Source organism: Sinocyclocheilus anshuiensis, unplaced genomic scaffold (assembly GCF_001515605.1).
Source record: "Sinocyclocheilus anshuiensis isolate Anshui unplaced genomic scaffold, SAMN03320099.WGS_v1.1 scaffold1328, whole genome shotgun sequence".
Lineage (NCBI taxonomy): Eukaryota > Metazoa > Chordata > Actinopteri > Cypriniformes > Cyprinidae > Sinocyclocheilus > Sinocyclocheilus anshuiensis.
Genome location: NW_015548192.1, coordinates 382411 through 397114, shown reverse-complemented (window position 1 = coordinate 397114; position 14704 = coordinate 382411). Strand labels below are relative to the sequence as shown.

The 14704-nt window shown below is 38.9% G+C and overlaps 1 protein-coding gene across 2 annotated transcripts in view; it reads left to right on the top strand.

The window, feature by feature from the left end:
* LOC107653108 (transcription factor COE3) overlaps positions 1-14704 on the top strand; it is a 113015-nt gene that overhangs the window by 86364 nt on the left and 11947 nt on the right. Inside the window, exons 9-10 of one of the 2 annotated variants that reach the window (XM_016439743.1) lie at positions 1551-1684; positions 2680-2806. In XM_016439743.1, the coding sequence (XP_016295229.1) occupies positions 1551-1684; positions 2680-2806 (261 nt within the window). The remainder of the gene's footprint in view (positions 1-1550; positions 1685-2679; positions 2807-14704) is intronic. The other variant, XM_016439744.1, reaches the window with a different exon arrangement.

Below are 14704 nucleotides of genomic sequence, written 5' to 3'. Positions count from 1 at the left end.
GACTATTATAGAGATTTTAGGGTCTCCTTTAAAAAAAAAAAAAAAATCATGTAAGAATTTTTATGTAGTCATATTTTATTATTTATGATATGATTTTAATGATTTTAGCATCCCATTTTAAATTATTCTTTAAATATATTAAACATATTAATCAACAATGGGCTTTCAAAATTATAAAAAAAAAATATTAATATCAAATTAAATTAATAATAATGTATAATATATACTTTTATTTATAAAACTATTACATAAATAATATATCATTTTAAATATAGTTTTATTTATATAAATTTTAACTATTTATAATATGCAATACATATGTTTATAATTATTAAAAAAACTGAGAGCAACATGAGTATTTGGATAAGTGGTGTATTGAATATTTTTTGGTGATAAAATGATGTCAGAGTCTGTGGGCTGATGAAAATGATCTCAGACACTTTTAATGGAGGGGAGAGATTCTAAGCTGAGAGGGTTTCCAAAGACGCCAACCATTTTCTGTGCATTATTAATAATCTCCCTGAGACCTTAAAATCTAAAAGCACAATGCCATTGTTTTTTCCTGGAAAAGAAATGAAGAGAGTGGGCAGGGAAAGCTGTAAAATAAAATCAAAACAGCTCAAGGTGAAGGGCTACTGTTGCGGTTGAATTGTTGGACAGTATTAGCGGCGTGTTGTTGTATCTGCGCTCTCTTTGCACTGGAGTTCGTATTCAAAAGGTGCTTTGGAGGGGGTGGCGGAACAGAGTCAACACAGTGAAGAGGAAAAGCTGATCAAAGCGTGCAGCGCTAAGATGTTAACGGGGGGTCGAGTCGCCCTGGGCCTCTGACCGCTTACAGCTGTGATAGCACCTCTCGACTCCGCAGGGGTGGAGGGGGGCAGTACAATAATGTATGCTAATGAGCCATTGGCTAACTTCCCGACAAAGGCGGGGTCAGAGCCACGGCCTCATTTTCTCATTTAAGAACACGTGTTTGTCACCATTAGCGCGATTTCAAACGTAAACCTACAAATCCCACCTCATCTTCTCTAAAATATGATTTTAAAGACCCCAAAAAGTAATCATTACCAAAAGATAAGAGAAACAGGGAGATAAAGGGTTGGAAGAGAGGAGAAAGTTGGAAGTTTTTAAACCAAAGGCGAAGTTTGCGGATGAAAAGGCTCGACCCAATTAGCGGGTGCATGAAAAATCAAACCCCCGCTTTTCTGCGCTCTCCATACGTGCAACCTTTTGATTGACTGATGTCAGATCTGTGAAAGCCCGACAGATAAATCGACAGTCCTAGCTCACACAGTGCTTAATCATCAGTAACGGCTGCATTTGGTCTAGCGTATCCGTATGGTGGTTTATCTGCTAGATGGGGGCTAGGCGCATCAGTCGATGTTTTCTTTTCCCTCTCATTGTGTTAGCGAACAGTTTAATGGCCGATTTCTACACGGAAGTGTTGATGTACGACGCAGGCCTTTTGTCTTTACGTGATCTGCATGTGGTTAGCGCATGTCCGTACAAAAGCGGGATCCTGAGAGTTGTGCTTTTTGTCCTGTTATAAGCAGCTACCCCGTGCATAAAGGCCATTAGCCCCAGTGAAGGCTGGACCACTGGAGGAGCCACGGTCATCATCATTGGCGATAACTTCTTCGATGGACTACAGGTCGTGTTTGGCACCATGCTAGTATGGAGTGAGGTAAGACTTTGGCGTAAAACCATTTTATTGTGCATGAGGTATTTGCCCAGCCATTTGTTTCTGTAACAGCCTTCTAATGAATTTCATTAGATTCTATAAAAAGCGATTACGTGAAAACTGTGATTATACACAGTTTATGAAGCCCGGCTTCTACAGGTTTAATGCAATTACGCTGGCGTCCGTTTATTGTCTCTTTACATTTACTTTTTGTTCATTTCACGCCACATAAACATATAAATAAGAGTGAACTAAAGGGATGCCGAAGCTGCGTAGTAATTAGTTCGGAGCTAATAAAGATTTCAGGTTAGTGTGTTCCTTTATGAGTTGATAAAGCTGTCTGGCATATATTTGCCGGTTGGAGCCTCAACGAGCCAATCAGCATTTGTTTATTCGATTTATTTTATTATTTTTCTTTTCCTAGTTTAATCACAAGAGCAGATAAGGAGTTAGATAAACAAACTGCATGCTAAACAGCCCCACAATAAGTCCACAGAGGCCTCCGCCGTGTTCCTTGCCGAACCGTGAGGTCTTGCAAAACAATTGAACAATTAGGGGTGAAATATCTCAGAGGGGGAAAAACGAGCCAGGGAAAGCAAGGAAAACAGTGAAGGAAAGACATATGGAGGTGATTTTAGCAGGACTCCTGCCCCTTGGCCTTTCCTTGGCTCGGTGTAATCCAAGGTCTGTTTGCTGACGTTAACTTTAAAGCGAGGAGAAAAAAACGAAGAAGGTTTGCAGTTGGTTTTTGAATGGCTTCTCCTTGACAGGTTAATGTACCACTGTGGCCTTCGAATCTATTCAACAACTGGCACAATCCTAACCTAGTTTGGCAACTGTTTAAGAATGCCCTATTTCTGAGCTCTAGGTAAACAAAAACCCCTCAAACAACAAGAAACATTTTTGAAGGGTTTCATTGGATTCCAGTTGTTCAAAACAATGCAGCAATTGGTGCAGTTTGCATGGTCCTAACCAACTTTTCCCATTGTTTCTCGTAGCTCATTACGCCCCATGCCATCCGAGTGCAGACCCCTCCAAGACACATCCCGGGCGTCGTAGAGGTCACCTTGTCCTACAAGTCCAAGCAGTTCTGCAAAGGTGCACCGGGGCGATTTGTGTATACAGGTGAGCTTCAGTTGGTTCTCTCACATCTTTGGCTCCATCCTTAAGTGCTGAACCCCATCGTGGGATGCATGCCTCTGTAACCCAATATCTCCTCCATCTTAGGCAGGGCAATGGAGTTGGGGGCAGCTGCCAACCCTGACAACATATCTCCGACCCCTTTCTCCTGCACCCTGTCCTCTACTTTGCACAAAAACACTAGTGTTTCTTGTCGCCCAGGTTACTCATGTGTGCGTACCTATGTGTGACCAGCTCACAAGGTTGCGCTTTGTGCGGCATTTGGGCCGATTGTGTTTTTACGTGGTCTTAGATGAGAGTATTCTCTCCCTCGGTACAGCTGATACTGGAGGTTACACGGTCACACCGTGTTTGACCTGGAAGCAGTGTGCCTGATCCCAAATTGAGTAGGACAATGAGATAATCATCAGGAATTACTCTCACACTCAGGAATGTCAAGGCCGAGAGAGAGAGGGAGAGAGAGAAAATTACACAGAGAGAGAGAGAGGGAGGTGAGGAAGGGGCCCCGGTCCCCCCAGGCAGCTGTTCCCCATCTCAGCCCCACAGAGGCTGTGGGCGGATTCTCCCTCCCACATTTAACCCTCTCAGCAGGAGCAGGGCAGAGGCCAACGAGCCCCTGCGATAATGAAACCCGAGAACACGGGGCCGGCTAATACCAGACCTGCTCAGACATTAATGTCTGCCATCGTTAAAGCCACAGAGACTCAGGGACCAAACATGTGCTAATGCTAATAAGCATAAAATAGTGAGTCTGTGTCAAATTCAGCACACATTATAATGTTTTGACGAGCCTGTGCGTCATCAGCCCTAACAAAAACTGACTGTGGTAACCATAGTTACTGATCATAGTAAAACTTGGGCTGTGTTCAAAATCAAAACAGCTGCTTTGCTGCCTAGTCAATCAATGACTAAACATGCAGTGTGTTTGTGTGTGTGTTTAACAGACAAGCTTCTAAAGCACCGTCAAGTCTTGTGTTCTAGATTTAAACAAATTTTAAGTTCTTTAGAGATTACCAAATATTTAATTACTTCAATGCTTATTTGGTGTGTAAATCACCATAAATAATTAAAAAATAGTTTATATAAACAGTATATACAGACGTTTATACTGTATAATTATATCGCCTACTCAAAGTTTACTGGAGGCCATTATAGAAGACAAACCATCATCTGTCAACCCCACCTTCCCCTGTCTTCATGAGATGTTTGTTGTTTGTTTTCCCTCACTGATCCTTGTTCCTGCTCATCAGTGAGGAGATATAATTACTGGCGGAGATTTTGAGGACTTAGTTAATTATCCCCTCAAATTAAAGGAGGGAAGTCACAGACTACACGCCCCGTCCCTCTCATCTTCTGAACTGCAATCCCCATAATGCCTCACCTCCCTCTCTGAGGTCACAAATGACAGGCAAATCAGAACACACACACACATGCTAGACTGGATTCAATCCATGCTGTTATAAGGCTTAATCAAACTGGTTGACATTTCAAGTCAATTAAGTTCCCCTTCAAAGCATATTTATGAATGAATGTTCTTAAATATGCGACTATATCAAAAAACAGTTGTTGTAATTATGATTATTTTCTTTATTTTCTTCATTCTACATTTCATTTTTTTCTTCTCCTCTTCTTCAGTTCTTAAACACTTGTAAGTGCTATCGATCGAAACAAATTGCTCGAGTTTATGCCTGTAATTAGTTCATAAACAGATGCTTTGAACTGGAAATGCTAAAAGCCTTCACTAGTTACAGCTTTCGCTCTCTCTCTCTCTTTATTTGTGGATATTTGCTCAATTGTGTAAAGGCTGGATATTTTACAAAGTCATTAAGGAAAAAAGGTACAAACAGTGTTTTTGTTGGGCGTTACAACATTTCATGCTGACCACCCTCTTGTTTCTGAGTCAAACACACCCTCGCTGTCATCTGATAAATCACGGCCAAATAAATACAGTGCTGTGACCTCCTTATGCAGGGGCGTAGTACATTCAGATATGGCCTTTATCATTACTAGCTTACAGCAACCATCTGTTGAGTGATGTATGCTGTAATTTCACCATTTACTTAAATTGCTTTTTTAAATGCATATTTAGGAGGTTTATTTAAATAAATATCTAATATTACTTTAAAATCATGATGCATTGGGTGAAGTATAGGGTGAATTTCACAAAATACGTGCATATCAGCCCTATGTGTGCATATTCATTAATTTTTAAGGATTTTTAATGCATTATGTTTTTTACAACAATTATATATTTCAGTAAAATTAGTGTAATACAGTGTTTAATTTAAATAATCATGAATATAAATAATACAATGATTATAATATAAATATAATCATTTATTTATTTTTTGTTTATTCTTTGCATTATGGGGAAAATGTGTTTATGTCTGTGATGGCTTTTTGTGAGATTCCCTCAGAAAGCTTCATCGCCCTGCGATAGTTTCAGTGCTGAAGGTGTTGTAAAAGGTCCTTCGTGTTCGCTCAGATGTGGCGGCAATCGCATGTCAGAGTGCCGTGCTACTTTAAGAGTCGATAATTCTCCTCCATCACGGCCAACACAAGCCGCCTGTCTCAGAGGTCAATGCTCTTTAAACAAATTACTCTGCTCAGACTCTGAAAGCGGCTCCTAATGTCCTCCGGTACTCTCCAACGCCTCTTTCTTTGACACAGCTAAACAGCAGTGAAATTAAACACGCCGCAGAGATCCACCAAGACCTGGGGACATTAAAGAGGGCCTGTGATGGGATGTCGGCATCCCATAAGGTTACGCAAACGGGTCTCCGGTAGTTTATGAGCTGCCAGAACTGGGCCTAAAACAGTGTTATTCAATAGCCGTCCATTAACACTCAGATCTACCGCATGTGTGTGTGTGTTAGGGCTATTTACGGCTCCGGGTTCTTATCGTCTTTATTTAAAAGGAAACACTGCAGTGGTTTATTGAGTCTGCATCCCTTTGTATCCTTCAAAGATTTGTGTGTTCTGTTATTTTTTTCAGCTTTAACCTTGTATGTTTGTACGATCATGACTTTTGTTAACACAAGGCCACCGCTGCGCCATCTGATACCTGTATTGGTTATCCATTGATCAGGTCTGGCATTGAACAGTTTGTCAGAAGGGTCCATAAAAAAGGAAAAAAAATAAATAAATCAAAGCAGGACGGCTGTGTTTGTCCCTTTGCCAATAGCTCTCAACTCGCAAATGCTCTCTTTAGCTGATCTGGCTATTTTAAAAAGCCCATCCAGATGTTCGCTTTAAATTTCTCATGAAATGGCTTGATGAGTGCAGTTTTTTTCTTGTGTTGATGTATTTTCTATTGAAACAGGAATTTGGACCAGGACATATATTTTATTTTTAATAATAATAATAATATTAATTATAAAATATTATTATATTTTATATTAAAATAAAAGATAACTATAAATATAATGTTTTATTTTATTTATTTTTTATTTTTATTTCTATTTTCTTATGTATGTAATTCAGAATTTAATTTAATATTAATGATAGAGATTAAAGATAGTTATTAAAAAGCTTTATTTTTTATTTTATTGTGCACTTATATATAGTAGTACACAATGTACACAACAAAATAAAAATAAATATTTTTTAATATCTATCTTTGTTTTAATAGATAATACAAAATGATTTCAAATTTTGCCTTAAGCTGCTGTCAGAATTGCCTTTTTTTTTCTTTGTCACAGTGCCTTTTTGGGAGACTCGGTCTCAAAAGTACCTTAAATATAAGCTGGTACATCCCTATCAACAAAATTGGAATGACAGAGTATACGTGGAAATACTTTCCGTCTGTCTCTATGACCCAAATTTGGAGGCAGCAATGATCTCCTTTGGCTCCTAACAAGGGGAAAGTGAGAGATATAAATTAAGATATATATGTATGTGAGCGCTCCGGCTCTAATAGACGCTTTAACGGAGCCAGGCCTCCTGAGCGCTTTTACAAACCATTCCGAACAATGACACCAGCCATAAATAAAGCTCAACGTCGGACTCTAATTGCATCAAAACTATTGCTTTCTATTTAGGCATGGTCACTGGTGACCACGGCCTTAACGCTCCACTGGAGGCCAGGGAGAGAAAGAGAGAGAGGAATAGAGACGTACGGCAGGAGCTATCACCCTTCCAGACTATTTGTCCTAATCAGTGACACCCATTTACCAGAATTGGTGAAAATGAACTATACTTCATACAGAAATCGTACATTTACCGGCCTTCATTTGTCACGGCACATTCGAGGGCCAGTAAACTTTTCCCTTCCTCCGATGGGATTGTAGACATGCATCAAAATGTTAAAAAATGATTTGCGAGGGAGGCCCGTCAGACATTTATCAGGGCTCGGGAACATTATTTGCTAATTTCCAAACCTGCGGCGTGACAGGGTGCTCCGTCTTTTAACCCGCCGTGACCGCTCTGGATCGGTTCTGTTATTAGTACGAGTCAAGCGTTTTTTTTGCTTTCTGTTTCTCGCTTTTTTCCTCTCCCAGTCTCAAGACCCCTCCTCGCTTTTTGCCCACTTCTAACGAGACTCATTTGTCTATCACGCCGGTGACAACGTCACCCCATTCGGCTCCCCGAGACTTTGACCACAGCGTGCTCTCGGGCTCTCCAAGGGCTCCGAGCTCCCGGCCTGTTGATTGGCCAGCGGCCCTGATAAATCACAAAGTTTCCTTGTCAAGTCGAATGAACCCTCTCTCCTTAAAGAGAGTTGCACTGGGCGATTTGGGTATAATTGGCCCTGCTGGTTGCTATTTTGGCTCAGGCCATTTTTTTTTTTACCTCTGGCAGCTTTAAATAGGTTTGTCCTCACTAAGTCAGAGAAATTAGTCATGCTCCAGTGGCCAGCACTCGTTCTGATGGATGGGGCGCTCTCTCGTTCCCAAACATCTTCCCGTTTGCAGCCCTCTGACCCGGGCCTAACCCTTGCGCCACATTCATCGCCAAATTTATTTATAGATTAATGAGAGAAGCCACAAAGTATTGACCGGCAAAGGAAAACACAACTCATCTAGAATGAGGATGAAATGCAGCAACAATTTAGCGCCCATCGACCCCCCCCTCCACTTCATCCATGTATTGATCTTCATTTTACAATATTCATTTGCGTCTGGTATCGGCGAAGGCGGAACCCAATTCGATTTGATATCGGCAAGCCGTTAAAGCGCTGGGTTTGAGTCAGATCCGCCGGAGGTGAGTCACATGGATGGAGAATGCTGACAAAAGGAGGAGGAAAAGAGAAATGGAAGGGGTGGGGGTCTTTTTTAACCTTCCTTGTTACAGAAATAGACTTGAAATATAATTTCTGTCAGGGAAATAAAATATGAACGGCCTAGATCGTGAGAGTGGGCTTCTCTTGTCCTGTCGACACTTTATCGGTGGCTCGAGCGGCCCCCGCTCTCTCTTTCTCATCATCATGCCTGTATCGGTTCAAAGTTCATTAAATTTCTATGAGCATTGATCTGCCTCCATTGATTTTTTTTCCTCCCACACTCTCTTTTTTTCACGCCACAGATCTTTGAAATTTTAATTTCCGGAGTATCTGAATTTCTCGGAGATGAAATAGCTTCCTCGGAGACAGCTGGCAATAAAATGAAGAAGTTAGCGGCACGTTGAAGAGCTCCGGCTCACTATGTTCTCCGAAAACCACACTTTTTTCCCCCTCTTCCTCACTAGTTTGCTTTTTTTTCCCCTCAAATCAGGCTTGAAATTCAAAGCACTGTAATAGTACAAAACTAGTCAGCCATCAGCTAATTTTTCCCCTTTTAGATGTCCATCCTTCATTCTTTTCCACTTTAATCCTTAAAATCGCTTTCATTTGAACCTTTTGGTTCAGGCAGTATTAGCATGGCACCTGTGCAGCAAAGAAGAAATCACATGGCCTAGCACACTTTATTTAGTCACCTAACATTAGTATTTTTAATAAAGTGTTTTATACACTGCCAGTCTAAGTTTATATATAAATATTATTTTAAAATATTTTATATTTTGTACTATATCATTTTATATATTATATATTTTATTATTTTATTTTATTTATTATTATGTTTTACATTTTTTACATGATAGATATCACATTTAGATTTAATGCATATAACATTTGATGATATAGACACTTATTTTTTATATGTAATAAAATGTGATTAAAATGTGTGTGTATATATATATACGATATATAGCGATAGAGGCTATTTACACTAGGTGAAAATAGCATATTTTCTTAGCGATACATGCTATTTACACTACGTGAAAATAGCAGTATTTTTAGTGATATGCTATTTACACTGAGTGCAAATAGCTATAGATTATATTTATACTATGTTAAAATAGCAGGGTATTCTGCTAATTACTTATTGCAAATAGTGGCAATTATTCTGCACCTCAGCATTGTAATACATTATAAAACAGTATGCAATAATAACTTAGAGTGTAAATTTTAATTTTAATTCAAATTATTAAATGGATGCCACCTTAGTGGGACAAAAGCCCTCTACACCTATACTAACCCTACCCAATATATATATATTTTTTTAACTTTTTGATTATTTCCTTCATTTTTATAAAAAATAAATGCTTTTCTGATGTAATTTGAAATTTGAAAGGGAGAAAAAAAGTTCGCAAAAAGGCAGATTCGAATCCGGGTCGAACGTGCCAAAAAGAGTATGACACACACTTTACCATCTATGCCACTGAATCTGACAATTGATGACCGTCTTTTGAAATGTTGACTATCCCAATCACACGTTGGTGGGTGGAGTTAGTGTAAATAGCCTCTGCCAACAATGTGGGCTATTTGCACTTAGTGTAAATAGACGCTCCGATTTCTTTTTTTATTCCGAACAGTTAAACAGTTGCCCACAGCTGCAGCACCCCCACTTCCCACGCCTATGTGTATATCTCTCTTTTATTAAGAGCAAAAAAATGCCATAGTCCTTCTCTCAGATTATATTTCGGGTCAGTTCAAAGAAATCCTAATTATGAAGGTGGTCTGTTTTCACTAAATAAAAGTAACTGAATTATTACTACATCTCTTGGTCGGGCAGTTGCAGGAAGATGGTCATAATTGCAATGAAAATTTACCTAATTTAGAGTGAAATCCAGCAGCTGTGCTGGAACAAATGAATGTTTTCCTGTTTTTATTATGCTGCATTCAACTTAGAAACTCTCTTTGGCCTTTGATGCTTTCCTCTTTCATTTTTTTCTTTCTGTTTCTTGCATGTCTCTGTCGCTCAGCTGTGGAACAATGGGCAATCCGTGTTAAAAGACATTTCCTTTCTATGTTTTTGTTTTCACAGTGCGTGTTGACAACAGTCAGGCGTTCTCTGTTCCCTTAAGAAACTTTTTGACAATCCCGAGATGGGCAGCACTATTCTAGATCTCTCTCCGTTTTAAAATCTCTTGTGTTTCCCCTTTCTGATTTGTGTTTGTAGAAGAAAAAAAAAAAGTGGAAAAGTGGTTCTTGATGGTGGAGGTGGGGCAGAGATAAGCTCGCAGCAGTTAAGGATAATTAGACAAAGTAATAGAGAGCAACAGCCAGAAAGCCATTCATTATCAGAGCCAAAGATACACTCTTATCATCACGGGATGTAATGGACGTCTGGAATGCAAGCACAGATTTTTTTTTAACCAAATGAAAAGAATTTGAACAGAATTGAATGCAGAAATGTGTAGAATATGCATTTTAAGGATGTTACAATGGATGGAAATTCAAAGAACTTTATTTTTTTTGTCTTTCATTTACAAGTATGAAACAACATTATGGGATTAAAAAAAAGATAGATAGATAGATAGATAGATAGATAGATAGATGATTATTTATATATTTCAATATATTTAATTAACTTTCATTTTATGGACGATAGTCAGTGGAAGAACACTTCATTACCCAGACTGCAACACTAAAGTCTTCAGAATGAATTAGGTTTACTCCCCTAAAAACTTTGGTTGTTCTCTACCATGTTTTGCGTTTCTCCAGTACTCCAGTGTAAAGTGTCTATTAAACATCATTTATTTAATATATTGGCTAATTTGATCATATTTTTAAGTTTCCAATTCAGTATTTTACCATTTGAATCCAGATTTTGCATAAAATCACCAGTGTGGAAGTAGTTTTTTTCACGGTATATTTAGCAAGTTTTCATCATCTCGTAACTTTGCGAATCCGTGAAGTTGCATTTTATTGTGATTGATTGCGATTGTGTCACTTCCCAGTGATGTTACTATGGGACGCTTCTCTTATTGCTAAATAAAAACGTGTCACAGTTTAGTATCTGCCGCACTCTAGCGTGTCAGCTTTGAAGAATGACAATATATACAGTCTGCGAGAACAAGGTCAAAACACTCAATCTTGAAATATATGGAGACACGCACACACACACGCATACACGAGCAGGCGACATGTAGACACACACAGACTCTCTCTGGACGTAAAATCAGAGGCTGTTTTACGTTAAGTCCCTGGCAGATTGTGCTTAACATTCTCTTTTACAAATGAGGGGTGAAAAAAACAACTAAACATGATGACCAGCCCAAGGAGCTTTAGATTTGTCATCCATCAAACGCAAACCCTTCTGTTCATTCACTCTGCTCGTTCGGGTGCGAGGCGGCCCAAAAAACATGCTAGCTCATTAGCAAGCATATTTCCCTTTTATACGAGTGGCTCCATAATTCATAACGGTCCCGTATGAGACGTGAGCCTGATTTGATTTAACGTGTTCAGTTATGCTTGAGTGCTAAACGGCGTTTGGCCCCCCTCTTTCCATTCCGGATGGATAGAACAAACAAACAGAAAATGGATGACAAATGAAGACGTAAGCAAAACACTCTGCCACTGACATACGCCAGGCTTCCAGATACTCTCACACACATATGCGGTGAAAAGCAGAGGTGACTACGGCCATATCCAGCACTTACACTCTCTCTCTCTCATTATCCGTGAGGTCAGTAAGCAGAATTGGGAAGAAACGGAGAGATCAATACAAATTATCCCTGAGCAAACCGGCGCTGACAGCCTGAATTGCAGCATATGTTTACCCAAAATCGGGCAATTTATCTTAATATCAGCAAAGTAATGCGGAACAGGTGAAAGGTCACCTACTCTCCCCACCTCATAATTACCCAGCTCTTAAACAGGAAAGTGCTATTGATTGGCCGAGCCCGGGGCTGGGGGGCCGGCTCAAAGGCCAGTGGGAGGGGCTTAGCCTCAGGCCTGGGCTGGAAGATATGAAAAAACGAGAAAAAGTGTTTTATAGTACAACGATGTGAGAGTGAAGGAGAAGCGAGATGCTTGCAGGAGTCTGTCTGGATTTAAACTGTTATTGCTCAATCTGTTCTCCATATTTCCCAGCTGGCCCAGTAGCACGAACGCCCCCCCCCACACACACACACACCAAAACCACATCTGTTTCTTCTTCCATTCATTTCTCTGTCATTTTTATCAATTTTATGTTTTCGGAATTGCAACAGTACTCCCCTTATAATTTTTTTTTTTTAGCATGGTAACCATCGTTTCCACAAAAATATCATGGCTACTAGAGTTCTTAGTGATGTTTGATATGGGGCTTAAGTGCACCATTTGTGCTACAGACATGAATGACACCTTAAATTGTGTATTACTTTACACAAAGTGATCCGGCTTTTGGTTTTCACTTGGTGGGTGATAAAATTGGTGGAAAAAATCCAATAGATTTACATTGAGCTATATCTAGAGATCAGAATATTTTTAGGGTGGACGTTTTATTACTTGGATCAGTAAGTAACCACCTAAAAACCATGCAAAATGTAGATGTTGTTCCTACTTGGGAAAAATAAACTATTAATTGTAATTAATTAGTCAATTAATAAAAAAATGTTTTTATCATAACTATTTTTATTGCTAATATTAAACATTTCTATTTTAGCTATGCTATTTTGGTAGATATGATTTTATAGGCATTTTTTTCTGATTTATTTATTTATTATTTTTATAAACAGTTATTGTAGCTATGGTATTTTGCTAAAAATATAATTAACATTTAATTTCTTTTTTAAAATTTATTTATTCATGTATTATTTTTTTAATTACTAATTTAATGGCTAATATTATATTTATGTTTGAGTTGTTATGGTATTTTGCAAGAAACTAATTACAATTTTTACTATATTTTTATTTAATTATTTTTCATAACTAATTTGCTTATATCAAGTTTATTTACTGTCTGTCTGTTTATTTATTTATTGCTGTGTATTGCCAATCAAACAGTTTTATTATAGATATGTTGTAGTATTTTGCTAGAAACCATGATTACTATTTAACTCTTTTATTTTAATTGATTATTTTTTTATGACAAGTGCTATGGCTAAAATCAATGCTGTTGCAGTTATGCTATGGTATTTGGTACAATAAATTGTGGTTACCATAGTAAATCAGTGTGTTTTTCACCCAGCTGTAGTTAATAATTCCTGGTGTGTTTGAGGTGGAGGATCTCAGAGGTGAGGGACTGTCTTGCGCTAATGAAGGTCTCACTGACCTCTTTTACTGCATTAGCATCAGATCAATAACTGAAGAGCGTTTAGCGCCCACTGTTCCGATACATTTATCAAACCGCACACATTCCTTCATCAGCAAAGCCTCAATGTCAGAGCGCAGAACAACATGTTGCTGCTCGGGGCTGCGCTGTGTGAAAGTGCCATCAGAACGGCTGTAAATCTGCCCACTTTTGGGCCATATTTAATGTCACCGGGTACTTTTATTGTGTGTCCCAGGGCAAATACACATTCTGAAGGGCTAGTGTCAAAGTGCATGATCCATTTGTGTAGTTCCAGGCGCCAGACATGAAAAACGGGCCAAAATGATGGATAGCCTCATATGGGCAAATTCAGGCATAATGAAGTGCTGTAATACAAACATTTACATCTCGGAGAGGTGGAGGGTGTCCGTCTAGGAACGACAGACGAGAGGAGAAGGAAAAGGGGAGGTGAAGGTGTGCGTCAGAGAGCTACATCCTTGTGAAAGCCATGTCATGTAAAATCAATACGCCCGATCAATGCTTTATTAACAAGCCGACATCTTACTTCGGATTCCTGCACGCTACTTTGTCTTCAGCCATGCAAGATGGCATGTCAAATAGCATCACTGCTGTCACACGATGACACGCATACGTGTGCGCCAAAACACAAGCACTGTCCTGATATTGATCAAATCAAATTGATTGGATTGCCGCCCCCTACTACACTTAGATGTAATTGTAGCACTTCATCATAAAGTCACCCAATTATTTCCAGGAAGTTCCTGTCTAATATGCTCATCTTCTCCTCTCAGGCTGTCATCTCTCATTCTCTGCTTTAGTTCTTTAGTTGTTTCTCCCCGTTTCCGTCAGAGTTCAGCGGCGAACAGCGTGCTGACTAAGGGGACAGACAGATTTGATCTCTCAAAAAGGAAAAGCGCATTGATTCATACGGCCTCATCACTGACAACGACATCTACATTCATGTCTGATAATACTTTTATGCTGATGTTCTGCTTGCTTTCCTCTTGTGATCTTTTCTTCCTTCTGTGTCATTTTTTATGTCCATTCTAATATAGCCACAACCAATGGTATGCATTTGGGGGCGGGGCTATCTGTATGTCTGGCCAATGGCAGATTAGTGTTCAGGAAACCTGTTTGAAATCAGTCACTATTATTTGTGCATTTCTGGTTGTTGATGTTAGTGACAGAAATTACACACATTTATGATCAAGTTTATGTTATGGATGAGGGTATATTAAATCATATATCTACATTAAGTCATATATTTAATGCTTTTCCCCCTCATCTGGTCCAGTTATGTCATTTTGATTAAACGTTAGGTCAATTTTTTTTTTAAATATATGCACAGATGAATTGTTCACTATAA